Consider the following 27073-nt stretch of genomic DNA (forward strand, 5'->3'; position numbering starts at 1 on the left):
ACATCTAACATAGTGAATGCCAGTGAAAGTGAGCTAGGTTCTGAGGCTAAAATAGGGAAAGAACAAGTTTAAAAATTACTAAGGCTGTCAAGCTTTTAAAAAAAAATTAAATGTGATTAATTGTACAATTAAACAATAACAGAGTACCATTTATTTAAATATTTTTGGATGGTTTTCTACATTTTCAAATATATTGATTTCAGTTACAACACAGAATACAAAGTATACAGTGTAGGGTTACCATATTTCAACAATCAAAAAAGAGGGCCCCGCCCTAGCCCTGCCCCCATCCTGTCCTAGCTCCGCCCCTGCCCCTTCCACTCCCTCCCACTTCCTGCCCCCTCAGAACCCCCAACCCTCCCCCCCACTCCTTGTCCCCTGACTGCCCCCTCCTGAGACCTTCCCCACATCCTAACTGGCCCCCTAGGACCCTACCTCCTACCTGTCCCCTGACTGCCCCAACCCTTATCCACAGCCCCCCCCCAGAACTCCTGACCCATCTAAATCCCTCTGCTCCCTGTCCCCTGACTGCCCCCTCCTGGGACCCCTAACTGCCCTCCAGAACCCCACCCCCTACCTAAGCCTCCCTGTACCTTGTCCCCTAACTGCCCCCTCCTGAGACCCCCCCACCTGTACCCTGACTGCCCAAAACCTTACACCCCCAACCCCCAGACAGCCCCCCCCGAACTCCTGACCCATCCAACCCTCCCCCGTGAGCCCTGTCTCTTGACTACCCCCCCCACGAACCTCCCTGCCGCTTCTCTGACCCCCGGCCCCCTTACTGTGCTGCAGAGCAGCGCACTCCGCAGCGGGGGGAGGGGAGCAGGGTCAGAGCTCCAGACTGCCGGTGAACGGCCGGCCTTCACCGGCGATCTGCAAATGCAGGGAGGGAGGAGGAGGGAGAGAGAGGAGGGGACTGGTCTCAAGTTGCAGGGGAGAGGAGGGGGGAAGTGAAGGAAGGGCTCTGGCTGCCGGAGCCCGTGCGAGTGGCACGATCCGGCGGCTGCCCTGTAAGCCGCGCGCGCTCTGCATGGGGGGGAAATCCGGACATTGACAAATTCCCCCCCGGACGCTATTTTTAACTCAAAAAAGCCGGACATGTCCGGGGGAATCCGGACGAATGGTAACCCTAATACAGTGCTTACTTTATATTTTTGATTACATATATTTGCACTGTAAAAAACAGAAGAAATAGTATATTTCAGTTCACCTAATACAAGTACTGTAGTGCAATCTCTTTATAATGAAAGTTGAACTTACAAATGTAGAAGTATGTACAAAAAATAACTGCACTCAAAAATAAAAAAATGTAAAACCTTAGAACCTACAAGTCCACTCGATCCTACATCAGCCAATTGCTCAGACAAACAAGTTTAGTTACAATTGCAGGAGATAATGCTGCCCACATCCTGTTTACAATGTCACCTGAAAATGAGAACAGGCATTCGCATGGCACTGTTATAGCCAGCATCACAAGATATTTATGTGCCAGATGTGCTAAAATTCGTATGGTCCTTCATGCTTTAACCACCGTTCCAGAAGACGTGTCCATGCTGATGACCGGTTCTGCTCAATAATGATCCAGAGCAGAGCGGATTTTCGACATCTGACTCAGATGTCACCAGCAGAAGGTTGATTTTCTTTTTTGGTGGTTCGGGTTCTGTAGTGTCCGCATCGGAGTGTTGCTCTTTTAAGACATCTTGAAAGCATTTTGCACACCTCGTCCCTCTTAGATTTTGGAAGGCACTTCAGATTCTTAAACTTTGGGTCAAGTGCTGTATCTATCCTTAGAAATCTCACATTGGTACTTTCTTTGTGTTTTGTCAAATCTGCTGTGAAAGTGTTCTTAAAATGAACATGTGCTGGGTAATCATCCGAGACTGCTATAACATGAAATATATGGCAGAATGCAGGTAAAACAGAACAGGAGATCTACAGTTCTCCCTCAAGGGGTTCAGTCACAAATTTAATTAACACATTTTTTAACAAGAATCATCAGCATGGAAGCATGTCCTCTGGAATGGTGGCCGAAGCATGAAGGGGCATACCAATGTTTAGCATATCAGGCACATAAATATCTTTCAATACTGGCTACAAAAATATTGTTCCATTTAATATGAAAGTGAGTAAATAAGAAGCGGGGAGCATTATCTCCCATAAATGTAAACAAACTTGTTTGTCTTAGTGATTGACTGAACAAGAAGTAGGACTGAGTGGATTTGTAGGCTCTAAAGTTTTACATTGTTTTGTTTTTGAGTGCAGTTATGTAACAAAAAAATCTATATTTGTAAATTGCACTTTCACGATAGAGATTGCACTACGGTACCTGCATGACATGAATTGAAAATACTATTTCTTTTGTTTATAATTTTTACAGTGCATAGATTTGTAATAAAAAATAATATAAAGTGAGCACTGTACACTTTGTATTCTGTGTTGTAATTGAAATTAATATATTTGAAAATGTAGAAAAACATCCAAAAATATTTAATACATTTCAGTTGGTATTCTATTATTGTTTAACAGTGCGATTAAAATTGCAATGAATCACGATTTTTTTTTTAGTTAATTGCGTGAGTTAACTACAATTGACAGCCCTAGTCATAATGAATTATTTTAAACAAAAAGTTAAGCAGCTGATAAATGTTCCAGGTGCATTCAGGTGGAATACATCTGCTCTGCTGTCCAGTGTACAGTACCATGACAGTTAGTGGATGACAGAAGGCAAAGCATAGAGCTTGGAAAAAGTTTTCTGCTTCTGTGTCAAATGAATTCCCAGAACAGGCCCCTGCATCCATCCTTACAATTTAGCATTCTTCTGCAGAGAGAAGCCTCCTACCTTGCTACCCTTCAATCAGTCTTTGGTACTGCTCAGTTGACCTGTTTCTCCCGGTCTTCTGTTGAAGTGGGGACATCAAATTAAGTATTTGATGTATCCATCCATGAAAGAAAGATTTGCTCCTGGTCAAATTACTGAAGGCATATAGTGTGAACTGTGATATTTTATCAGCTAAATTAGGACCAGCTGAGGTCTATGGGGTTTGATCTTGAAGTGAGGCTTTCCAGTAGTTCAGGACTCTCAAACTTTCCAGACTACAGTACCCCTGGCAGTAGTCTGATTTATCTTGCGTACCCCTCACTTAAAAACTACTTGCTTACAAAATCAGACATAAAATACAAAAATGTCACAGCATGCTATTACTGAAAAATTACTTACTTTCTCACTTTTATCATATAGTTATAAAATAAGTCAATTGGAATATAATTTTTGTACTTGCATTTCACTGTATGGTATGTAGAGCAATATAAACAAGTCTGTCTGTATGAAATTTTAGTTTGTACTGACTTCTCTAGTGCTTTTCATGTAGCCTATTTTAAAACTAGGCAAATATCTAGATGAGTCAATGTACCCTCTGGAAGACCCCTGCATACTCCCAAGGGTACCTGCACACTTGGTTGAGAACCACTGGTTTAGGCCCTAAACTTGAGGTGGGGAGTTAGATTATACAAAATCTAATCTGAACAGAAATTTTTACATGGATGTAATTTTTTTTTCCAGTTTCAATAATTAAAGCTGTTAGTAATAGTTGAGAACCTCTTTTATCAGAGCTGATTTAACTCATTTGAATCTCTTCCTTATTATGTTAGAAGTCTGATTAATGAAAAAAAGCCTTTATTTCACGGTTCAGTTTACTGGTAGGTTGTGTTTTGTGATAATCCCAAAATATGGGCTAAACCACATATAAAATACTGCAGTATTTTATGAGACTTGCTCAGTATTGCATTCTGGGTTCTTCTGGTTGATGTCACTGGGTGGGTTGGTTGGTTGTTTGCAAGGCACAATTTCTAATTCACAGAATTATTTCTCATTCTTTAGTGTAATGGATTATCACTTGCAATATGTGTACTGTAGCTTTTTAATACAAATGCAAAGTTATTTCTGTCCTTTAATTCAATTGGGTACATAATGCTGAAAAAGCTTATGTTAAAACAGCCATTCATTCAGGTGTTGTTGGTTAGTAAATCCAGACTTCAGTGTTTGGGAGTGATGTAACTGTTTGGGCCTGTAACCATTTTAATTTTTGTAGATTTGAAGGGTTGTAACTCATTCTAACTAGAGAATTGTTCGTTCTTGTTGGCATTCTGTGGAGCAAGGGTGAGCAGGCAAAATGCCTTCACCAAGTACATTGGGCAGAATCTGTATTTTATTATGCAAGAATAGAAACGAGACTGACTTTGCTATCACAAGTCTTGCCATGAGGTAATTTGTGAGGAATGTATAAATACTCTGCAAGAATTACACAGAGCTTTTCCCTGGCAAAACACTGCAAGGCTATATATTTAAACTCAGTAATAAATCTCCTCCTTCTCCCATAAATGTTACATACATCTTAAATGCAGCATAGCTCTGTGCTTTAAAGCCCCTGATGTTGCATGTATTTTTCCCCTACACTCATAATCACTGGTAATGGAGGTATTTGTGTGCGTTTATCTTTACTTGTATGTTTTCTATGCCTTTCTCCTTGCCTGTCATTGCCTAGCAGCACAGAGAAAACTAAACCTTCCTCCCCAAATCAGTTCTACGCTCTTAATAATAATTTTGTTGTTTAGCTTATGGCAAATAAGCTATGTATAAATTTTCAGGAACCAAGAACTTAATAGGGTAGGCTCACTACACTGAAGCTGACTGCAGTAGAAATGATCTTATGTTTTAAGTTTGGAGAGTTGATGCTAGTAGCAAAGGCAAAAAGCTTTTTGTGCTAGCCAGAGGTCAGTATATTCAGGACAAAATAGCTTTCTGAAGTCCTTTTCCCTTTGTCTTATGAGGTCCCAGGGACTCTCAAGGTTCAGAGGTCTGACTCTAGAATAACATTCTTGTTAACAGGGTGTTGAGATGTTATATCTGGCCAGTACAGAACAGTGTTACAAACCATGCTGTAAGCTAAAAACTGTGCTAGGTTTCTTGTCTCTAGCATGGTTTTGTGTACTGATTTCTAGTCTGGGTCACCCCTGCCTACACTGACAGCATTAGCACCCGACTAGCAGAAGTCAAGTTTAAATCTCTTTGTGGCTATCATCATTCCAGCACTAGTATAAAAGGCACAGAAAGAGAAATTCGTTCCCTTTTTATAGTTCCTGGCTCCCTTTCTCTGTTGGCGCAATTAGCCCCAGCTGACCCATATGAACATTGCTTGGTGGCAGGGGTTCTTGGCACTCACTGTAGTGAGGACAGTCAGCTACTGTAACTTTTCTTGCTGGTTTTAACCCTCTCGCCCATGCCCACTGCAGGGCAGAGTTTATACACCTTACCACACAGCTTTCCCCAAGATACTGTGCATTGCAGTTGTTGGGTTTTTTTGATCTGCTAGGCAATAGGAGCCTTCACAGTGGAATTTGTCTTCTCCTACGCTTAATGGCATGTGGTGGAAGGAACCATTACTGGACTATGTAAAGGGTTGGTTTTTCTGAAGCTGGGGGGTGGGGAAGCAGTTTGAGAAACTATCTCTTACTAAACTAGTGTTCCAGCCCCGAACAATGCTGTCCTTGTGGGAATCAATTTGTGAGACAGCCATCAGCGTCGCAGTCTGCTGTCACTTCTAGATATTCCTGTGGGGATTTCTGCTAAGCTATGGCTCTGTCTAATGAGAGGGCAGCTGCCATTTCACAGGAACGGTTTCTCCTGAGAACGATCTTCTGTTCCAGGAACAATTTCATGGTGTTTTTTTGTTTTTTACTTCAGCTCTTAGAACAGATCTCTCCTCTCCTTCCCCTCTGAGATCATTCTCAAGCTGTCAATGCCAGAAGTGTGGCAGCATATCACTGTTCTGTAGCTTCTCTTCGACCCTCCAGGATAGTTCTCCTGGGGGGGCGATTACCAAGCCCCCTTTGGTGCTGCAGGTGTGCGCTGTGGACACAAGTGAGGAGCTCAGTCCCTGTTGCCTTCAGAACTAGAATTCCTTTTAGTAAAGGACCTTGGGTTGCTATTGGCTATCACACCACCTTCAAGGAGGATCATCTCCCATCATACCTTCCCTCTGACACACCTCTGAGACACACGAAGGCAGGCTACAGACATGCATAAGAGAACAAGTTGGTAGGAATCTGAAGTAGAGCTCTGTGTAAGTGCAGAAGTGTGTCTTTCTCACCCACAGAAATTGGTCCCATAAAAAATACTGTCTCACCCACCTTAAGAACATAAGAAAGGCCGTACCGGATCAGACCAAAGGTCCATCTAGCCCAGTATCCTGTCTACCGACAGTGGCCAATGCCAGGTGCCCCAGAGGGAGTGAACCTAACAGGCAATGATCAAGTGATCTCTCTCCTGCCATCCATCTCCATCCTCTGACAGACAGAGGCTAGGGACACCATTCCTTACCCGTCCTGGCTAATAGCCATTAATGGACTTAACCACCATGAATTTATCCAGTTCTCTTTTAAACTCTGTTATAGTCCTAGCCTTCACAACCTTTTCAGGTAAGGAGTTCCACAAGTTGACTGTGCGCTGCGTGAAGAAGAACTTCCTTTTATTTGTTTTAAACCTGCTGCCTATTAATTTCATTTGATGACCCCTAGTTCTTGTATTATGGGAATAAGTAAATAACTTTTCCTTATCCACTTTCTCCACATAACTCATGATTTTATATACCTCTATCATATCCCCCTTTAGTCTCCTCTTTTCCAAGCGGAAGAGTCCTAGCCTCTTTAATCTCTCCTCATATGGGACCCGTTCCAAACCCTTAATCATTTTAGTTGCCCTTTTCTGAACCTTTTCTAGTGCCAGTATATCTTTTTTGAGATGAGGAGACCACATCTGTACGCAGTATTCGAGATGAGGGCGTGCCATCGATTTATATAAGGGCAACCTTGTCTGACTAAATTCAAACATTGGAAGTGTGCAATAGAGGGATTGCCATCCTGTTTAAAATTCAGATCACAAAACAGCCCTAATGATGAAGCTGATAAAGTGACTCCATAATGAATGTCTCCAGTAGTCCACAGAGCTGGGATGCACAGTTTGTTCTCTGGAGTCCCATACCATAGGACACAATGTTGTCTCCTGGAGCATTAGATCAGCCTTGGCATTTGTTTGGGAGTTGAACCCCTTATTTAAGAAAGTCTTTAGTAATATCCCTAAAAACACAGGGTATCTATCTTGCGGACTTATATGGCCCCATCACCGTAGTGTCTGAGCACATCACAATCCTTAATGCTTTTATCTTCACACCACCTCTGAAGTCGGGCAGCGCTATTATCCCTATCTTGCAGAGAACTGAGGCACAGAGACAATAAGTAACTTGCTTGAGATCACATAGGAACTCTGGCAGAGCAGCGAATTGAACTCAGGTCTTCCAAGTCCCACATTGGCACCATAACTGCAGGACCAGCCTTCTTCTCTGTTTTATTAGGTATGGTTATGCATAGGTTCTAATGCTAGAAGGGACCAGGGTGATCATCTGGCCTGACCTCCTGTATAACACAGGCCATAGAACTTCTGCAAGTAATTTCTAGAGCAGATCTTTTAGAAAAAAATCCAGTATTGATTTAAAAATTGCCAGTGATAGAGAATTCACCATGGACCTTGGTAAATTGTTCCAATGGGGTTAATTGCTTTCACAGTTAAAAATATACACTTTTTCTTTCCAGTCTGAATTTGTCTAGTTTCAATTTGCTGCCATTGAATCGTGTTACACCTTTCTCTGCTAGACTGAGGAGCCCATTTTCAAATATTTGTTCCCTTTGTGGGTACTTAGACTGTAACCTAGTCATCCCTGAACCTTCTCTCTTACACTTAAGAAGCCCAATCTAATTAGTTTATTACTATAAGCCAGTGATTCTCAACCTATTTACCATTGTGGACCGCATATGTGACCCACAATGTGCTATGTGGACCGCATCCAATAATACCTCTATGGCTCAGTTGCTAGTAGGGCTTTGTGGTGGTCTCGTTCCTTGTAAGGACAAGTGTTTGAAGTTACATAGTCAAGTCACTAGATTAATACCTGTGAGCCTCTGAGCATGCTCAGTGTGAATTAAATATTACCAGAGGCTTAAGCAGTCTCTGTCTGAGCTGGTTGCTCATAAATTTGTTAGCAAGTGCTGTGTCGCCTCTCCATCCAGTCTGCCTCATGAATGCTTCAACAGTGTGTTCCCTGTAAGTGCAGCAAGACCCACAGATTGTATTTTTCTCACTTCTTCTTGATCTCACTGCTCTATGGCCCTGAGGATGTCACATGGGCCAAAGCTCTGTGCCAATTGGGCCGCAGGTTGAGAATCACCACTATAAGCTTTGTTTTCAAATCCTCTAATCATTTCCCTGGCTCTTCTTTGAACCCTATTCAATTTATCTTTACTGTTTTTCTGGTGATGCTAACAATATGGTAGGTAACATAGCACTGGAAGTCCACTAAGGTAAAGGAGAGAAACCAGCAGAACTTTTGAGAAATGTGAGCTACTGCAAATGAAACAAAATCTCTTCCCCTTTAAAAATGTGTTACTAACATCTCTTATTTTCCGAGGGAATACAAGATAATCCTTTCATTTCATTCTCAAAAGGCTGTGTGGGGAAAATGTGGTGAAGGAGCATTCCTGGAATATAGGCCAAGGCCAGAAAATCCCTCATTGCCCTCAGTATTTATTAAACGAGCAGTCCTCTGGAAGTAGTATTTACTGTCTGTCATAGAGAGTAATATAATGTAGGACTTTGAGGCCATAAAATGTATTCTAACATGCTTCCCTCATAAACGTTTGCTTTAACTCCATTCAGAAATTAAATAAACTAGATGATACATTAAATCGCATTTAAATGTAATGAGACAAGTTCATAAAGAATCTGATTGTACTGTCTTTTATGATTGCAGAACCCAGCGGTATGGATCTTCGGCAGCTGTTGCTTATTCTGGCACTGGTTTGTGCAAATGATTCTCTTTCTACAAGCGAAGGTGAGTTACTGAGTTTAAACATCTTTTGGCCATTGTTGGTGACGTCTGAGTTCTTTGGTCTCTGCAAAGTGTGTGCACTGCAGATTTTCTGAAAAAGAAAATGTAGCTGTTATCTTTAAGGCCATAGATGAGTTTAAGACAAAGTGCTACAGCATAAAAGGAGTGGTGAATTTAACATACAGCCAATGGCTCATGGCACTGGATGAGATGGAAGTGGGATCAGTGTTTGTCTGATATCTACACATCCAAAGAGAAAATTACAAGTCAGTCTAAAGCAAATTGTGCTGCTTGCAACTCAGGATGGGAAACTAACTGAAACTTCCTGGGGATATGTTCAGTTGCTGATTTAAGATTTAACGATTTAATAATCTCTACTTGTCTGAGATCAGGGCAGAGCTCTTTTAGTCTTATTTATCCCGATTCTTGAAATGCCACCCTGTGCTGAGAGCACCTCTCTGGTACAGAGATTATAAAAGAATTCTATGTTTTTTTCAAAAAGAGTTCATTTTAATTTCATGATGCACTTAATGTTAAAATGGCTAGAAGTAAGAAGGAAGCATTTTCACGATGCAGATGTCAAGTTTAAAGCCAGCACCATATGAGCAAGCCGTACAAGAAATTCCAGTAGGGGAAACTACTGAGACTGGAGTAAAATCAGTATAAAAGGTCTGAAAGAGGACACAGGACTGTTGATATTGTTAACATCAACTGGCCAGACCACTCATTAAGTCAGGTTCCTTACTTTTTTTTGAGCTGATCAGTAGCAATCAAATATGATGTAATTACCCTACTGCCATCTAGATCTACTGTAAAATTCTCTTGAGCATATTTCTGACTCTTGCTGGTCAGGAAGCTTTCATTTTTCTTTTAGCACTGGGTTGGTTGATTTTAATTTTGTTTGGAGTTCTTCATTGCTTGTTTTGTTCAGGTATGGTTGCTCTGTTTTGTATTTTTTACATTTGGTAGGCTGAGGCCAGACAGCAATGGAAGCAGTAGTGCTACTGTCACAAATGATGGAGGAAAACTTTTTACTTATTTTGTAATTTAAAGCACTAAATTGCTATAGATATACTATAGAAGTTAGTAAAATAATGAAGGTGGAAGGATAGCATCAGGGTTTTTTTTAATCTGTACTGTATCTTATCAACTTTAAAGTGAAATTCACTTATTTATAGAGAGCCAGCACAAGTCTCTATTAAATACTGTTACGTAGGGTTACCATACGTCCGTTTTTTCCTGGACATGTCCAGCTTTTTGGTAATCAAACCCCTGTCCGGGGGGGACTGCCAAAAAGTCGAACATGTCTGGGGAAAAATACCGCCAGCCAGGCACTTCCCCTCCCGCGGCTGCTGTGCTCCTCCCCTGACTCTTCGGCTCTGTTTAAGAGCCGAGCTGCCCGAGCGCTACCGGCTTCGGGCAGCCCCCATGCCTCCGGACCCTGAGCCACCGGCCGGGCACTTCCCCTCCTGGGCTCCGGGGGCTGCCCTAAGCCGGTAGCGCTCGGGCAGCTCGGCTCTTAAACAGAGCCGAAGAGTCAGGGGAGGAGCACAGCAGCCGGAGCCTGGGAGGGGATGTGCCCGGCCAGGGGCGCAGGGTCCGGAGGCATGGGGGCTGCCCAAAGCCCGAGCGCTACCGGCTTCACAGTTTGCTGGGCAGCCTCCAGACCCTGCGCCCCCGGCTGGGCGCTTCCCCTCCTGGGCTCCAGCTGCGCTGGGGAAGCGCCGGCCAGGGACGCAGGGTCTGGGGGCTGCCCGGCAAACTGTGAAGCTGGTAGCGCTCGGGCAGCCCTTTTCGCGTGGCTGGGAGGGAGGAGGGGGAATGCGGGGCATTCAGGGGAAGGGTCGGAGTTGGGGCGGGGCCGGGGGTGGGGAAAGGGGCGGAGTTGGGGCCCCGTGGAGTGTCCTCTTTTTTTATTTTTTAAATATGGTAACCCTACTGTTACGAAGGCTTGAAGTGATGCCTAGCCTGTGGGCTGGCCTCCTGCACAGAGTAAATTTCACCCTTATATAGCATTTGTTACCAAAGAATGCAGGTGCTATTGAAAACTATTTAATTTTTTAGCATTCAGTGATGATGTAAGTTATTTGCTGGGCTTTCCCCCATTTTCTGTTTGCATGGATCAAATTTTTACAGTCCATGGAGTCTGCTTACCCAAGAGATCCTTTGAAAATGAATGTTCATATGTAAGAAACGTAGGTCAGTCTGATAGTCGCTGATGTGTTTATTTTGCTACCCAAAATGGGCTGGAACCACTTTTTCTTTCTTTATGTCCTGTTCCATCATGTGATACAGTCAAAAGAAAAGGCTCTTTATGACAAGCAACCTGGTGGATATGACAAACAATTTGGTGGATAAAACTATGTCCTAAAACCCTGTTTCCCTTTGGGTGCCACTTACAACATGCAGCTCTACTAACAGTAGCAAAATTTCCAATCCGCTTCTTGGTCTGGGCAAACCCCTAAGTTTGGGAAATCTTTTTTTATTTTATTTTTCTTGGTGGACTATTAAGCAATGTAATGAGTATTGGTAATTCCTTTCTAAAGGCCGAACTGTACAACAAAAGTTAAAACGTCCCAGGTTTTACTCCCCTCGCCCTCATTGTCTAGATTTCACAATGGAGTAATTAAGTGGCCATTTGAAATGCTATAAAACTCACTCATTTAGACACCGTGGGTGCAGGAACAGATTGATGTCTCCCACTTTCTTGGTTTATGGGTTTAAGAGGGTTCTGAGCTCTTCTGGCAGTTGAGATGTGGACTAGCTGCACTGAGAGTTTTTCTGGAAATCTGTGTGCTGCATTCTAAACCAGACAGGCTCATTTTAGATTATGGAATGTGCTGATCAAAGAGATTCTCCCCTCAACCTGCTTTGTGAATTAAAGCACTTAAGGAGCAAAATGCATTTCTTTTGGTAAAAATGCCAGTCTCTTTGCCATCTGAAAGTCATGAAAATAGAATAAGTAGAATTTAAGTCCTATTTTGAGGGCTAGAATGGGCTTAAGTGATGATTAGACCTTGGGCAGGCTTTCTTCCCAGAGATGCATTTCATATGTCAAACATATGCCAGCACTTCTGAATTACAGTAGAGCTGGGCAGAATGACAAGCAAAACAAACAGAAGGGTATTGTACTCTGCTGTTCTACTGCTGCTGTTTGTGATCTGTAGCTGTCAGCCAAAAGGTGATGGTAAAGTATAATGTCTGAAATCCTGTTACAATGTGTTCAGAATAGAAAGCTAATACAAAAGTGCCTGAGGAACATAAACTGCAAGACAAGGAAAAGTTTGTGAATGTGAATGGGTGCCTTTTTGTGAGTGAGGTTGTTAAAAGCCAGCAAACATTTATTTAGATATCAAGATGCTGTGTAAATGAATTGTGCCTATTTCCCCCCGATCCTGCAGTCTGCTCCACAGGGGTAGACCCGTATGCCCATCCCCATGAAGTCCCATTGAAATCAGTGGGGCTCCACACAGGTGCAAGGAGGGGTCTGCCCACTTCTTGGGACCATGAGAGCTTGTTTCTATACTGCAATGGAAACCCAGGGCTAGCAGAAATTGAGTTAGTAGACCCTGGGTTTGTTAACCTAGGGCTTGAGCAACTACACTGATGTGTAACCCCAGCATAGGAATTATTGAACCCTGCATCCCAATCTGGGGCTCTAGCATCTACATTGCTTTATGCAGACCCGAGTTCAACCATCCATGTCCAAACTCCCTAGAGCCCTCCCAAAATGTGGCTGCTGTAGCCCTTTGTGATGCAGTGTGGGAAATCTTACCTGTTCACCAAACTTGAACAGAGGACAAAAAGAAATTTGGCCCATGGGATTGTGGGATACTTTTGGTGGACTCCCAGAGCACGAGTCCAGGAGGGCTGCATCTACACCACAAAGCAATAGGGCTTGAACCCTGGGTCCCAGCTTGGCTCGGACTCATCACACACGTGTGGTCCTGGAAAAGCGGTATAAGATGGCAAGCACCATTGTCTCTTGTTGAAGTCAGTAGGAGCTGTGGGGGCACAGCACCTCACAGGATTGGTGCCACGTGAACTGAGAGTGTTTGTACCTACAGGCAATAATAATTGATTTCAGATGTACCGTAGTGCCTACTACTTGCTAGGCACATTCCAGGTACTCAAAAAGGATAGTCCCTGTGCTGAGGATCTTACAATCTAGAGACAAATAAACAGAGGATGGGGGAAGCAGAACCACAGTAGGCAATTAAGGCATGTTCCATGTGTGAGGGAGCCTAAAATGAACTCACAATAGGAGCTGCGGAGCTGGCACTCAGAGTGGCAGCTGCAGGCGGGGGCCACGCACGGAGCCTCCCTGGCTGCCCCTCTGTCTAAGAGCCGGATATACCGGTTGCTTCCCAGGAGCCGTGCAGGGATTCTGCCAGCCCTGCTGTGCTGCCAACCGGTCTGTTAACGCCAGAGGGTCCCTTTTCGACTGGGTTTTCCAGTAAAAAACCAGACGCCTGGCAACCCTAGAGAGGGGATGGAGTGGGTGGGACAGGGCCTCAGGGCGGAGCAGGGGCAGGGCACAGGTGTTTGGTTTTCTGCAATTAGAAAGTTGGCAACCCTACTGAGGAACTGCAAGGCATTCATGATCAGATCTTGTACCATGTGTGATGGGTTAAATTACAGAAACCCTTTTGGGAGCTGCCAACTGATGTGCCAAGACTACTTCTGTCCCTGCTTTCCCTGCCAGCTCAGGACCCCAGCACCCTGTTTTGCTGAATCAGTCACGGCCGTCTGTTCCAACACCGACCCAGGGTCTGAATTACTTGCCCCAAAGCTGCAGATTAAACTGAATGCAGCTCACAGAAGTGTTTTTATCTTTAACACTTAGATGTCCAACTCCCAGTGGGGTATAAACCCAAATAAATCCGTTTTACCCTGTATAAAGCGTATACAGGGTACTCATAAATTGTTCGCCCTCTATAACACTGATAGAGAGATATGCACCGCTGTTTTCCGTCTGTCCCCCAGGTCTTAATACTCTGGGTTAATTAATAAGTAAAAATGATTTTATTAAATACAGAAAGTAGGATTTAAGTGTTTTCAAGTAGTAACAGAGAGAACAAAGTGAATTACCAAGTAAAATAAAATCAAACACACACGTCTGTCTAAGAAAACTGAATGCAAATAATACCTTACCAGTTTCCGTAAGCTTCCTTTTACAGACTAGTCTCCTGCTAGTCTGGGTCCAGCAATCACTCACCAGGACCGGCTCCAGGCACCAGCTTGCCAAGCAGGTGCTTGGGGCGGCTACTCCGGAGAGGGGCGGCACATCCAGCTGTTCATTCGGCGGACGGTCCCTCACTCCCATTCGGAGCAAAGGACCTTCCGCCAAATTGCCGCCGCAGATCACGATTGCGGCTTTTTATTTTTGTTTTTGTTTGGCTGCTTGGGGTGGCCAAAACCCTGGAGCCGGGCCTGTCACTCACACCCCCGTAGTGACTGTCCTTTGTTTCAGTTTCTTTCAGGTATTCTTGGGGGTCGAGAGGCTCTCTCTTTAACCAGCTGAAGACAAAATGGAGGGGTCTCCCACGGGCTTATATAGACTTTCTCTTGTGGGTGGAGACCGCTGCCTCTCTCCTATGCAAAGTCCAGCTCCAAGATGGAGTTCTGGAATCACCTGGGCAAGTCACATGTCCATGCATGACAGTCTTTACAGGCAGAAGCCATTGCCCAAATGGTATCTTGTATGTCTCCAGGAAGACCACTTATGTGGATTGGAGCATTCCAAGATGCATTGTTCCTTAAGTGCTTCTTGATTGGGCACTTAACTTTGCGATTTCTTTTCTAAAGAAGCTGACCAAATGCCTCACAAAGCTAACTTAGAAATCAAGCAAGTACACAGCCAATATTCTTAACTTCAAGTACAAAAATGATATATATGTACAAATAGGATGAATAGCTACAGTAGACCATAACCTTTACAGAGATATGTTACATGGCACACGTAGCATAAAACATACTTCAGTTATGTCATATTCCCATAAAGCATTATGGGATACATCGTCACACCGTGGTCTACCCATTCATTGTCATGGCTTGGTCCACCTCCCATTGAAGCCTTTCCATTGACTACAGTGGGTGCTGGATCAGAGCTTCTGTGCAGTTTAGCCCCCTACTCTTTCAGTGTTAGCAGCCTGGCTTGTAAATTTCTTATGCTACTGTTAGTAGACTGTCTCACGTGCTTCCTCATCAATGGCACAGAGAGACCTGAATTCAAATTGCAAATCACAAGTGAGAATGGTTTGGGGTGTCTCAAAATACAGTCCTCCCTATGCAAAAATATATCAAATGGTAGTTGCTGTGCAAACATTGAATAAAGGAGTCTGCCCTATAAAACTGATGTCATAAAGACACAATGTGATTGGGGGTAGAGAACATAATGAGGGGTGGAGAGAAGGGGGACAGCAAGGTTTCAGTTACTAACAAACGTGGAGGCACCATGGATAAAACTTTCAAAGGTGCCTAGGTCCCATTTTCATAATTAAGGCTGGGTCTACACTACCTGCCTGAATCGGCGGGTAGAAATCGACCTCTCAGGGATCGATTTATTGCGTCCCATCGGGACGCGACAATTGATCCCCGAATCGACACTCTTACTCCACCAGCGGAGGTGGGAGTAAGCACCGTCGACGGGAAGCCACAGAGGTCGATTTTGCCGCCGTCCCTACAGCGGGGTAAGTCGGCTGCGATACGTCGAATTCAGCTACGCTATTCGCATAGCTGAATTTGCGTATCTTAAATCGACACACACACACACACACCCGTAGTGAAGATGTAGCCTTAGACACACAGGAGCTTAGGCTTAGAGTACGCACCTAACTCCCATTGACTTCAGTGAGAGCTAGGCATCTAAATATCCTTGGGGATCTGGGCACTAAGTCTGGTTTAAAGTCAATGGGATTTAGGCTCCTAGGTGCTTAGGTGCCTGACTACCTTTAAAAAGCTGGTTCCTAACTACCTTTAAAAACCTGACCTCAGATCATTTTAGAAAATGGGACTTAGGAGTTCTCAAATTTTACCCTGTAGCTTTATTTGTAGCTAATGAGCAAGAGGCTATGATGATTTACTAACAGGTCACTATTTTGTATTGTGTGATAATAATCATGGCTCTAGTAAGACAATAAGAGTTAATGTACATATAATTTGGTTTATATTTTAGAAATTATAAATTAAAAATAACTTTGTATTAAATACTTGTAATGAAAACAAAATATTTTAAGGTACGTGGCAACATCAAAAGACCTTTACCAAAAAATAAATTGTTGTAAGTTTAAACTGTGGCAGTCACGGGTTGCAAACTGCTTACAAGGCAAGAATGATTTTGTCTGTTCACTTCTGCTCAACTATGGCAGGCTGTCGAACAAGCCGCATGCCTCAGATGAGGGAAAGGAAGAGAGGATTGGGAACCAGTCCCAGCTAGTGGAACAACACATCAGCTCGAGTAGTTCCAAATCCAATCTTTTCCCAGTGGAAAAGAGGCCAGGCACATCCTGTTCTGTTTAGATTCTGGAATAAACTTTGATCCAGTAATAACTCCAGCTGTGCTGCCTTGTAATGTTAATTTGCCAACCTGAACATATGTTAAAAAGTCATTCATGATTAATAAAAGCAAAACCAAACCATATTTGAATATGTCCACGTAAGATCTGCAGTCTTTACTCCCTCCCCTTCTTCTCCCCTCTTTCCCCCCCCCTCGAGTGAAGGACCCTGCTCCAGGGGCCCCGAAAAACTGTCATGGGGGCCCCTGCGGGGCCCAGGGCCTGGGGCAAATTGCCCCACTTGCCCCCCTCAGGCGGCCCTGCTGCAGAATTAGACTACAAAGGATGAGATTTTCCGAAGTGTTCAACAATGGTCTAACGTCATTGCATGTAATGGAAGCAGAGTTAGGCCATTGCTGAGCACTTTGGAAAATCCCACCCATGTATAATGCATGGAAATCAACCAACCAATTGTTCACATAGGCGACCCTGCAATTCCTAGGCACGTGGAAAACTTTAAAATCCAGAACTGAGCTTTCTTCTCTTTGAGAGCTTTAATAATGATCAAAACTCTGAAGTTTATTGTCTTGGGGCCTTTTTTCATAAATAAAGAAAAACCTGTAATTTACTGTACCAGCTTTGTGTTCTGAGGGCATGTTAATGGGCATTGTATGATTATGATATTTGTATAGTAGTCTTAATTCACAACATACAATTCAATATTTCCAACAAAGCCATTCTAGTGTATGCTGTGACTGTACATTAAAAGCAGTACCCTTTCCCTTTGCCTATTATGGACGTGTAGTAAGGAATGTATTTTGTAGTGTTGGTGTAGTCATTTTTAAAAGGCATTCCACTATACAGCATGCACTAGACTGGCAACCATTTTTACAGTGTGCAGTTGCACAGAATGGACCCATCATAGCTGACAAACTCCAGCCAAAATGTATAATTAATGCATATTTGCTTGAGCTACCTTTCAGCTCTTGATACTACAGGCATTTCATTAAATATCAGTCTGCTGAAAAGAGAAATTGCTTGCAAAGCTTCATGTAAACAATGCAGCCACATTTAATTGAAATAAAATCAGAATCAGCAGTATTTCTCATTGTTAAGCAATTTTCTTCTACAACAAAGACATAAATGGACATATCACATTGTTTTCTCCCAAGAAACATTACGTGTCTGTGGGCGGTGGCTTTTCTTTGCCAGGTTTGAGCTTGGAATGATTTAGCTCTCGAGAAGCTTTTATGATTTTATGACAGAAGTGTTGTCAACCATAAACAGAGGGACACCTCTGTGTGAGGCTGTAATAAATAAGAGGAGTATTTCAGATAAGGAAGTAGGGACAAAGTCTGGACTTAGGTACACAAACACAACTTCTGTTGTACTCACATGGAATTGTGTATCTATATGAGAAATTTACTATGTAGTACAAGTAGGATTTGCTGATATTTAATTCTCTCTGATGCAGTAAGGCCATCTCACTGTAATGGGAGCCATGAATGCACATTAATCATAGCCTTGATTACTATAGCAGTTGACACTTAGATAACACACAATCCCTCTAAACTTGATTTTAGGTTAATGTGCTAAATGCTTTGTTTAAACACAGCAGCAGGCTTACCCCTCTTCAGCAAAGCACTTAAACTTATGGTTTAAAGTTCATCACATGCTAATGTGATGGCAGAACTGTAGCTTCTAACTTGAGATAAGGATGTAATCCAAGGGCTCTTTGATAAAATGTACAAAATAAAGCTGATGTTATAACACAGGTTTTTGACTACACAAATTATTCTAGCAGTTATACTTGGAGTGGCAGTGTTTTTGAAGGTATAAAATAAGTGCCATTATTCTAGTTTTATTTAGCTAAAAGGCTACTTAACACTGATTGAAACAGTCTTATCTTATTTTTTAGATCAAAGTGTCTCCCTTTTGTGTTGTAATAAAACAGCTTGACGCTTTCAACAAGAAAACAAGGTAAGAACTCAGTGTACTAATTAGAGCTCTTTTAATTATCCTAGAAAAATTACTCCAGGCTAATATGAAAATATTGTAAATAGCCACTCCTCTAATTAATACATTGAGTTCTTACCAACTTTTCTTCATTCTGGGACTGTTTCACTGAAACACAAACTTTGATCTAAAAAGAGCACTGATTGAAACATCTGAAGTAGCAGCTGCCCTAAGTGATTTTAAAAATAAAATATAAAGATAATTTGATAGTCACAATATTCCAGTTCATATTTTGTCATTATGGCCCCATGTTATATGATAGGTCATTATGAGCTACTTACTACTGGCATGTCATGAAATAATGTCAAAAACTTATTTAAAAAATGAAAAAAATCAAAACAATTCTTTTGAAAATAAACTTCACATTTTTTCCAAAACAAAACTTTGGAAACCTTTTTTTTTTCTTCAGAATTTCCATTTCTTGAAACTTTGAAGATAGTTGGTTTTGTTCTAAATCGGAATTAAAACAGAATTTGAAATGTCAGTATTTCTTGCAAAACAAATTTCAATTTTCTACACTTCCTACTAAAGCTTGGTTAATGTAGGACTCTATATTGCTTTCTAGAGTTGTGTGTAGTGCACAGCTGCAACAGAATCCAGTGTACAGAAAAGACAAGGGAAATATTGACATGGTAAGGAAGATGTCTGGTCTTCTCCACATAAACAAACGTCTGGATTATCACCTTTCAGGCTACTGAACTCCACCAGATTTAATGCTGAATACTATTCTCTCTTGTAGCTGAACCTAGTTTTGGCAGATTCTACAAACAGAATTCTATGGCTGTGATGTTAAGCAAACCAATGCTGACTTGAAACGGTTGGTGATTCAGGCAAAAGAATAACTAAATTAGAGAATTCAGTTCATCCCAGTGTCTGTTTGAGTGCTGCTATTTAAGTGCCAAATACTACAGGCTTGTGTTAATTTTACCAGTATGCCCTATTAAGAGACTTTGTCCATTGCATGAAGTCATCTCTCCTTTGAGAACCCTGCTCTCGGAAAATGTATTTCACCTGTGTTGTGTGAGCTTTTAAATTTGGGGGCTCTCATTTCAAAAATATCCATAATTAGGTATCTAGCCTGATTAAGTGCTGAGCACCCAGGAATTCCTGTGTAAGTTGTTGTGGCCTGGTTAGTACGTTTGAAAAACCAGGTCATTTATCTGTCTGTCTTAGGTACTTATATGGTCCCCATCACTATGGTAGCTGAGCACCAGAGGTGGATTAGTTTTGTGGGGCCCTGGGTCACTGCAAGTGGGGGACCCTCCTACCCCTTCCACCTGCAGTCCCCCTTCCATGCTCCTGTTGGGTAAAGGGTCGGGGTGTGAGGGTGCTGGGCGGGCAGAGCAGGGAAACCCCCACACCCAAACCCCACTTTCTGGCAGGAGTGCCAGGTGGGCAGAGCGGGGCAGGCCCCAGCACCTGACCCCGCCTCCCTGGCAGGAGCGGGGGTGTCCATTTTTCTGGGGGGCCCCCAATTGGCCAGAGCCCCTGGGCACAGGCCCCATTGGCCCAGTGGCTAATACACTACTGCTGAGCACCTCAGTCTTTAATGTAGTTACCTCCTAACACCTCTGTGAGGTTGAGAAGAACAATTATCCCCCATTTTACAGATGGGGAACTGACACAAAGACTAGGGGACAGATTTTTAATGGTATTTAGGCAGATCTCATATAGAAGGGCCCTATGCCACTCAAAGCTGTCTCAGCTACTGAGCATGTGGAAGTCCCATGATCCTCTTGGGCACCACCTTGCTAGACACTTTGTGGCATTCAGAGAGAGCACTTCTTCCTTAGTGGCCTAAAGGTTTCTCCTCCCAACACCCAGCTGCAGTTGCAGAGGATGAACACTCACCTGAAATACAGGAATCCTCAAACCCAAAGGGTAGTAATTATAGAGGAAGAAGCACATCTTTCTCCCCACTATATGCCAAGGTGGCTAGGAACCCACAGGGGGGCAGAGTAGGGGGCTCCTCACACTGAGAGGTCCCCAGGGCTGTAGGAACTGCCAATCTCTGTACAACCCAAGAGAGAAAGAGGGATAGGGTAGGAATAGATAGCAATTCTGCTGCGGGGGGAGATTACTCATTAGTGTTTCCTCGCTCATGAACAGGCCCAGCAATGCAGTAGGGCGAGAGGTGGTGTGTTACAGCTTGCTCTTTTTTTATGCTCTTTCTATAAAGTCCTATAAAATTTAATAATAACAGCGAGCTCTTACACAGCACTTTTCATCACCTAAAAAAAGTGATCTTTTTAGAGTTTCATGAACCATTCAGAAGGCCCTTTGTTTTTTGTTCTTACCAAAAATTCCCAGGTTTTACAACAACTGATTTTTACAATTTTTTTTAACCTAAATTTTGGACCACTCAAGTATGTGAAAATACAGATTGTTACCAATTATGTTAATCCCATATATTAAGTAGATGTTTCTTAATAAATTGTCAGTGTAAATGCAAGGCTTTCTGTTAAAGTAAGGCAGCATATTAAAAGACAGACACACACACACGCCTCAATGCTGAGTCTTTTAAAAAAAAGAAGTGCTGAACTCCCAGCTCTAACCAAGCTACCGTCTATCCTTCCAGAGCATGGAGCCAGGTCAGAAGTACTTACTTTTCCCTATTTGTTGCTTTTTTCCCCTGTTTTCCCATCCCCCAATATTAACCCTAATATTTACCCAGAAAATGGTGGTAACAATTTTTGTATAATTTTTCACCTGTTTTTTTATTTTTGTAAAATAAAATTCCTGTAAAATTTAAAAAAATTAAAAACTAAAAATGAAGACCTTGACCATCCTATAACTTAATAGACAATTTTATCCCTGAATACAGAATTTTTATTATGATGGTTCAAAAATCCTATAGCATCAACGATATCTACAGATCTGTATTTTCTGTAGAATCCTCTTTTATTCCTATTAAGTTCTGTAGGAATTAAGCCCTAGGCCAAGGGTTGAAGACTAGGTTGGCTTTTAGATCTCCTGTTTTCATGGAGTTTCCACGCATAGAGTTTCCAAGACTTCACTGATGGAATATAGGTCTGGACTACAAAGTACAACTGGTTATTAAAAGGCAGAATTCCATCCTGACTCCTGTCTTTTGTGGCTAACTCTAACTATCAACATTCTGAAATATATTCAGGAGGATTTATTGTAGTGCAGTATTTGTGATTCTGTATTAGGTCTATTCTTCCCCCCCACACACACACCCACACAGTACAAGCTTGATTTTAGAAATGGGGCTGACCCCACATAATTCAGAGACCGAACCCAAGTTCTGGGGCATTTGGATCAAGGGTTTTCACTTGGGCTCATTTCTATTTAAATTAAAATATATATGGCCCTAACCCTGCATTTTCCACTTCTCAGGAGACAAAGTGACTACAATAATAACGTGTTCTGCTGGCACATGCTGCTCTAAAGTGGTGTTTGGCTTGAAAGGTACTTAGTGGCTGTCACTTATACCTTTTGCAAGAGACAGAATGTGCTAGCGTTCAACAAATGCCAGTCTGAAACATTTTCATATGAATATACAAATTAGCATGATGCTCAGTTTCATTACATCTTTTGAACTGATGTATTGTCATTTCACCATTGAAAAACTAGGCATTGGAATACTGGCTGCAAAACGTATCATTTAACATGGCACTGCAAGTGCTAAAGAAGCTGGTTACAGATAACTATTAAATAGAACATATTAACATAATTATTTAGTGGGAGTGGTAGCGATCAGTATAATTATTGTTACATAGCTTGCCATTCAAACCATTTGTTTTGATCCATCTATATATTTTCACAACTTTTGCTTTCTGGGCTAAAGTTTTCTTGTGTTGGTCTCTGCCTGGAGTTAAATAATTTTTCTGGAAATTTTAAGCAAGCATTTGTTCAGTTTATGGGCAGTGCAAAGGTGAGGAGGAAAAGATGCACCATTGCCAATTCCAAAAGTCCTTGGCACCTTTTTTTTTTTTTTTAATGAGTCTACAACAGATATGACATGGGGAAGAAGATGTAACTGAAAAGCATTGCTCTGTCAGGACTATGGTGAAATTTGGTTGTGATTTAAATAAGGTGATTAAGTTATCTAAAATAAAAATAGAATTATATGATTTAATCTGCAGGAAGGGAGATTTAGGTTAGGAAAAACTTTCTAACTATAAGGGTCGCTGAGCTCTGGACTAGACTTCCAAGGGAGGTCGTGGAGTCCCCATCACTGGAAGTTTTAAAAAAAAACAAACAAGTTGGACAAACATCTGTTGGAGATGGTCTAGGTTTGCTTGGTCCACAACGGTGGGAGGTGTGGGGAGTGGACTTGATGACTTCTCGAGTTCCCTTTCAGTGCTACATTTGTATGATTCTATGATGTTTTCTGCTACTGAAGACACCCGTGTAACCTCTTGCAGTACTGTGCACTGCCCTGTTTATGCTAGAGTTTTAGAAAAGCCATTTATATTAAAAAGGCAAAGTAAAATGTTCCTGCGCAACATATTATAAATTAAGTATATGACCTAGGATAATAGTGAAAATTTGCTGGCATCTACAGGTGACCCACATTTTCAGCCAAGTTCATTTTAATTGTTAACTCACTCATCCTCTGAACTACAACTAAGGCAGCCTGTAATGCGCATGCATGTTCAGCTAAGCTAGCATTGTAGGTAACTGCCTCATCTATTCCGACTGTGAATCTTTTTGTTCACCAGAGAAGTGAACAACTCCAGAGCCCAGCACTTCCTGCTGTGAAGAACTGTCAACCCACTTCTCAGGAAAAATTACCTATACGTTGGGGGAACCTTTCAGGACCCCAGGAGTAATGCAGTGTTTGTGGGCTTGATAACTCTTCCCTTTCTTAATCAAGCCCATTTGCACAACAGGCAGTCCTAAAAACTCAGCGGGAAAACCAAGTAGCCATCTGGAACACGACCCATGCCTTTCATAGCTAGTAGAAAAGAGCCGAGAATTTCTAGAACCCCCTGCTAATGGGAAGAGTCAATATCTCCTTATAGGAGGGAAATCTCCCTCCCCCCTCCAAAGCATGCCATGACCCAGCCAGCATTTAAACCATCACTTGATGCAGCCTACCTTGCCAGATGGCACCCAGTATCCAACCTCCCATTCCTGAGCAAGCTAATTTAGAAAGGTCACATCCATCCCCCCACAGAGATACTTTCCTTATCATGAAGTCCTTCCAATTAGGCTTCAGGACAGGATGTGGAGCAGAGAGTGTGCTGGTGGCATTTGATTTGGTTGCCCATGGAATCCTGCTGTCCTGTCTCAGAGGCACTGCAGGATCACACTGCGAGATGGCTTTGATCATTCCTCTCAGGCTGCAGTGAAGTGTGTAGGGACACATGCTTCTCCAGAACCCTCACCACTGGAGTTCCACCAGCATCCATCCCTCTCCCCATCCTGCTCAGCATCTATAAGCCAGTAGGGGAGATCGTGGAACCGGATGGACTAAAATGCTAGCAACATGCAAATGACATGCCAACCCTACATCACTTCACATCAGATGCAGAGAATACCATCTGCCAGCTACCTGAGGGCTTGGCTGAGATTAGCCAAAGATGGAAGAAGAGCAGCTGGCTGAAGCTGAATCCAGGAAAGACTGCAGTGATGCTGGTGGGGGCAAAGGAAAGGATTAATTGGCTCATGCTTGCAACATTTCTGTGAGGTAGATGGGTAGATAAGTATTACCCCTGATGAGGGAGTCATGAGCTTATAATTGAGTCTGTAATTCCACAAGACCAGCAACATGAAATGGGAGTGATGTGGTATGGCGAAACCCCATCACAGGCTGGAAAGGGGTGTGATGGAACACACCCCTATATTCACACCCTATGGACCATTGTAATCTTTGTACGTGGTGTGCCTTGTGAGGTGTCATTTCAAAACTCCTAACTTGCTGATCAGTAATATCCTGATAAAATGTGTGTCAACATCATATGTGAAGTTACAAGATTCCCCTGTATGATAATATTAAGTTGGCAAACTGGTCTGTACGAACAAAGGAATGTGTGCTTGCCTTAATTTGCATTTAAATAATAAACAGAGTCATCAAGTAGGAAGGGAAAATGAAGGAAGCTCAAACAGGTGGGGGGAAAAAACAGCAGGGAAAATCCTTCCACATAGATTCTTTGTCTCCTGGTTCTCAGCTGGAAATGTTTCTCAGGAAGGGATCCGCAACTATAAAAAGGAGGGGCAAACATCCCAGATCATCGTCTGTCTCCCTCTCCCCCATCTCTTCCCCCCCTCCCCCCCAATCCCATTCTCTGTACCTAAGAAGAAAAAGGAAATATCAGTTAGACTCGTGTGGGTTCCTGTCCTGAAGAGTTTGGTCAGTAATCTCTCTGCAAGCCTGTGATGAAAAATTTTGACTCTAATATAGTTTGTTAGGCTCTAGAAAGTGTTTTATTTTTATTTTTCTTGAATCCATTTCTGACTTTTATGCTTCATTACTTGTATTCACTTAAAATCTCTCTGTAGTTAAAACACTTATTTTATTGTTTCATCTAGTCTGGTATGTTTATTAGTGTCTGGATAGCTTCATTTATCGTGATAAGCTGTTGTACAGTATTCACTTAAAGGAATAAGAAACTTAATATTTCTGGACTGTCTGGGAGAGAGCTGGACAGGGCAGGACAAACATTTCTGGGGGGAAAGTCCAGGACTGTGGTTGGTATAACCACAGCTGGTGAAAGCTACGGTGTGACTGGCTGGCAGGCTGCAGTTACACAAACACATCTGGGAGTGGCCTGCATGCTAGTGGCTGGTTGTGAGCAGTCCAGGTTGGAAGCTACAACAGCAAGGCCTTGCAAAGCACCCCAAGTTAGAGGGCAGGAATGATGCAGCCCCCCACTGGTCTGGATTATACCCTGGAATGTCTCGGTGATTAATGGCCAGTTAGTTACATGCATTGCATCTGGGCCATCACTAATTAGTTTCTTCTCAACTGGAGGGGCTGGACTGAGAGGCATGAGGTGATAACTTAATGGACACCTGGGCCTCGTAAAAGGGGGAGAGTTCAGTCTGAAGGAAGAAACCACAAGGTGCAGCGAGAACAAGCACCTGAGAAAGACTTCAGCACAGGTTATTATGGAAATACACTGTACTTATCTATGTTTTTTTCTTAAAAGTAATGAAGATGAGCATTTTCAGAGATGGGTCTATAACACACACACACCACTCCTCCCCCCCCCCCCCAGCAAATAGATGAAAGTCCTGAAGCTAAAGGGGAATAAATCTCCAGGACCAGATGACATGCATCCAGAATTCTTTAAGAAAAAAAGATACTCAACTGCTAGCAAAAGTATTAATTTAACATTAAACATGGCTACTGTGCTTGAGAACTACAATGTGGCCAATTACCTATTTTTAAGAAATAGCTAAGTGATCTGGTAAGCAAGCTGGGTAGAAATCAGATACTGCAATTGACAGGTGCCATATAAGAACCTGAAGAACAGTTCTGTGTAGCTTGAAAGATTGTCTCTTTCCCCAACAGAAGTTGGTCCAATAAATGCTATTACCTCACCCCCCTTGTCTCTCTAGATAGACAGTGGCATTTTTCTTGTAAACTGTGGAGTTTTATCCAATGCACGGAGGCAAACTAGCAAGAATTTATCTTAAATTATATCTCTTATTGAGAGTAACATTGTGGTAGAAAAAAATGAATTGGACATTCTTCTGTACTCTGTGCTTTTCATTTAAAAAAAAGTACTCTTTTTAGTCTTTGAGAGCCTGAAGAAAGCCAAAGCTGCTGCTGTTTTTCTGGGCTGTAGAAATAAGAAATTTGTACGCAAAGGCAGATCACCAGCAAACTGCAGAATGAATAGAGAAGCTAAAATTTCACTTGATTGGCTACCACCTCCCCACTTGAAAGCAAGAAGAGGAATAAACCAGTGTCCCTAACAACAAAGCCCATCAACAGAAAACAGCACTACATAGAAAATGTCAGCAGCTAATTTCAGTACATTCCCTTGTATTCCCTCGAGAAGCATAAATATTATAATATTTTGCATCTCTATAGATTTTACATATGAGGACCTCAAAATGGTTTGTGAAGATTAATCCCGTCTTACAACGAGCTCAGTAGCATTTTGTCCAAGGTTTTTCCTCTGGTGGATAGGGAATAGAACCAGAGAGACCTGGCTTGCAGTCCATTGTTAAACAGAGACTTGAGAACTAAACACAAAACAAGATTACTACATTGATCTTTTCTACCTCCATGGAGTAGGCTCATGGATTTAAAAAGATACAAATATGCTATCTGACCAGTTCAGTAAAATCCTATTATGCAGTCAATTATAGTTCATGAAATACCAGACCAATTTTTCAGACAACTTGTCTTCAGAAGAACATTGGATCCTTCTCCTCTTTGTTATACTAATGGTAGTACATGCCGACGTCTTGTGATGTAGGCCAAAAGCACCCAAGCATTTCCTAGTTATTAGTGGCAGACTGTGTGTGATTTTTAAATAGAGAATGTTTATTAAAAAGAAACACCTTTTTAGACCAACTTACAGGAAAACAACTTTCTCCTTACTCTTGCTTGGTGTGTATCAAGACAAGGCTCAGGGGGTGCCTAGGGAGTGGAAAGTACTCCATCTCCCCAGCTGGAATTCCTCTACCATGCCTTTCTTG

The 27073-nt window shown here is 42.4% G+C and overlaps 1 protein-coding gene across 8 annotated transcripts in view; it reads left to right on the plus strand.

The window, feature by feature from the left end:
* GHR (growth hormone receptor) overlaps positions 1-27073 on the plus strand; it is a 203450-nt gene that overhangs the window by 88989 nt on the left and 87388 nt on the right. For 7 of the 8 annotated variants that reach the window (XM_065598886.1, XM_065598884.1, XM_065598885.1 and 4 more), the window contains exon 2: positions 8859-8939. In XM_065598886.1, coding sequence (XP_065454958.1) covers positions 8870-8939 — 70 coding nt within the window. In that variant the 5' untranslated portion in view covers positions 8859-8869. Of the gene's footprint in view, positions 1-8858; positions 8940-18350; positions 18413-27073 lie in introns of all 8 variants that reach the window. The other variant, XM_065598887.1, reaches the window with a different exon arrangement.

Source organism: Chrysemys picta, chromosome 6 (genome assembly GCF_011386835.1).
Source record: "Chrysemys picta bellii isolate R12L10 chromosome 6, ASM1138683v2, whole genome shotgun sequence".
NCBI classification, from domain to species: Eukaryota; Metazoa; Chordata; order Testudines; family Emydidae; genus Chrysemys; species Chrysemys picta.